The sequence below is a fragment of the Galeopterus variegatus genome, unplaced genomic scaffold (genome assembly GCF_000696425.1).
Source record: "Galeopterus variegatus unplaced genomic scaffold, G_variegatus-3.0.2 Scaffold116, whole genome shotgun sequence".
NCBI classification, from domain to species: Eukaryota; Metazoa; Chordata; class Mammalia; order Dermoptera; family Cynocephalidae; genus Galeopterus; species Galeopterus variegatus.
In genome coordinates this window covers 59,764-62,059 of record NW_007726227.1, presented here as the reverse complement: position 1 = coordinate 62,059, position 2,296 = coordinate 59,764, and the positions used below count along the sequence as shown (strand labels likewise).

At 47.2% G+C, this 2,296-nt stretch overlaps 1 protein-coding gene across 1 annotated transcript in view; it reads left to right on the top strand.

The window, feature by feature from the left end:
• The window catches only part of SLC24A3 (solute carrier family 24 (sodium/potassium/calcium exchanger), member 3), a 406,199-nt gene that overhangs the window by 373,550 nt on the left and 30,353 nt on the right, over positions 1-2,296 (top strand). Inside the window, exon 11 of the mRNA XM_008587241.1 lies at positions 157-323. Within this exon, the coding sequence (XP_008585463.1) occupies positions 157-323 (167 nt within the window). The remainder of the gene's footprint in view (positions 1-156; positions 324-2,296) is intronic.

The window sequence follows — 2,296 nt, the reverse complement described above, 5'->3', positions numbered from 1 at the left end:
TGTCAGGTTTTGTTGGTGGAAAGCCATTTGAATGTTTTAGGAAAAGAGCCATATAATAACTTAGTTTTGGGGAAATCAATGTGAGGGGCTAGCAGAGCAGACAAATAAAGCTATCTGATTTTTTGTTGTTGGTTTTTGCCTTTTTCATTTTTCCAGCTGGCAAACTGGAAATCGTGAAGTGGGTGTTCACCTGGCCACTGAGTTTGGTCTTATACTTCACTGTACCCAACTGCAACAAGCCTCGCTGGGAGAAATGGTTTATGGTGACATTTGCTTCCTCCACGTTATGGATCGCAGCCTTCTCCTACATGATGGTGTGGATGGTGAGTGTACCCAGCACCCCATGCTGGAGAAAAGGGCCCCAGACTAGAGGGGACTAAGAGTTGGGGTTTCAGCCCAGTAGCTGTATCAGTCAGCTATTGCTACAATAAGCCACATAACAACCCACCCCTAAACTTGGTAGTTTATAATCACAAGCATTTATTCTCCTGCTCAGCATCCTGGGGTTGACTGTAGTTTGATTAATCTCAGCTGGGGCTGGCTACGTAGCTCTGCCTCATGCTGCAGCTGCTTGTATTTGATTCAGGCAGCAGGTGGGGTCCATGTCTACTCCATGCGTTTGCTCCTTTTCTTTGAACCAGTGGCTGGCTGGGGAGTGCGCTTCTCACGGTGTGTCACTGGAATGCAAGAGGGCAAGGGGAAATACAGGGTGCCTCTTAGAGTCTTCGCTTGGGACTGACTTACCTTCACTTCCACCCACATTTTATTGGCAGAGGTCAACATCAATGGATTGGGGAAAATATACCCGCCCCCCTCTAGTGGGAAGACCAGCAGACTCACAGGGCAAAGGACATGAAGGAAGGGGTGAAGAATTGGGGAGTGATGATCGGTCTGTCCCTTCTCCTATCTGAGCCTTAGTTTCTTCAGCCACACAGTAAGGTCATTGGATTAGATGACCACCCAAAGGTCACCTTCTGGGGCTAAAATAATGCTTCAGTGATTGGCATTGGTTGTGGGGCTATGGCTGAAAAGAGCCTCTACCCCAAAGCCATTTTAGGAAACCCGGCCATCCAGAATGTATTGCCCCTTTAAGACTATACTTTTTAACTGGAGAGCAGGACTAATTCATTATAATTGGAGTCGAGCAGAAATGAAAAGCCTTGACAAGATTATGCAAATCCAAATTAATCTTGCTTGAGTGTTGGATGGAAATGCAGTATAAATTCTGGAAAATCAAACTCTCAAGAGCTAAAAGAAAGATTATTTTGTAGGTAATAGCACATTTGTAAACCTGACACAATTAACTCATAATTATCCCTTGCCTTAACATCACAGACACATAGATTAAAAAAAAACAAACCTGAAATCTTATAGCCAGGGGTTTCTCTCTCCTCCTGTATTCATTAACGTTTTTATTTGACATGTTCACTGAGTGTCATCTATGATCCCAGTCTGGGGGACAGTGTTGTCACCCCTAACCTTAGTGATTTTCTCTCAAATCCACTAACCAGCAGACTAACCAACTAATCAGAGGGTTACCCTCCTGTTTGCCCCCTTCCCCTCTGGTGGAGGTTCTGATGCGTCCTGAGAAATGGCCAGGACTAAGGGAGAGCACAGGGGAAGCAAGAGGCCGTCCCAGCCACCCAGCTCCATCACAAACATCACGGTAACAGCCAGCGTGCAGAGGGCCGGCCTAGTTGAGCCAGATCGGATTCCTGCAGGGACCAAGCTGAGGGTTAGGAAGGGAAAATAAGGTTTGGCCGGATGCCTGTAGCTCCATTTCACAAAGGCTCCTCACAGCAACAAAACAGAAGCGTGTGTTTCTGCATCTTTCTTTCCTCCCTGGAAATCGGAAGTCAGAAAGCCCAGAGGATGGATCTGGAGTGAGGTGCATGCTCTCGTTTGAAAGGGGGAAGCCAGGCACCTCAATGGATTAACTCACGTCCCCCAAAGCCCCAAAACTTTGGAAAGGGATGGAGAGATGGTGGCCTGTGGAGTGAAGTCGGGGTTCTGTGTGCAGGTGTCTTTCAGTGGCTGGCCAGGAGGAACCCTGAGAAGAATGTGCTCCTTTCAGCATGTGATTTGCATTTCTTGTCATTTTATAGAAAGTGGAGGAGATCAAGTGGCATCCTAAAGTGACCTGGTAGTTTCAGCTCTTGCAAGTTATCTTCTCCTTAGGCCCACATGCAGGGAATTTGTCTCATTTTCCTTTCACCGGCTGCCCCACCATTGGTCTCACCATGCGTTCGTCTCAGTTTGCTCATCAGGAGATGAGGGGCAAGAGCGGACCATTGTG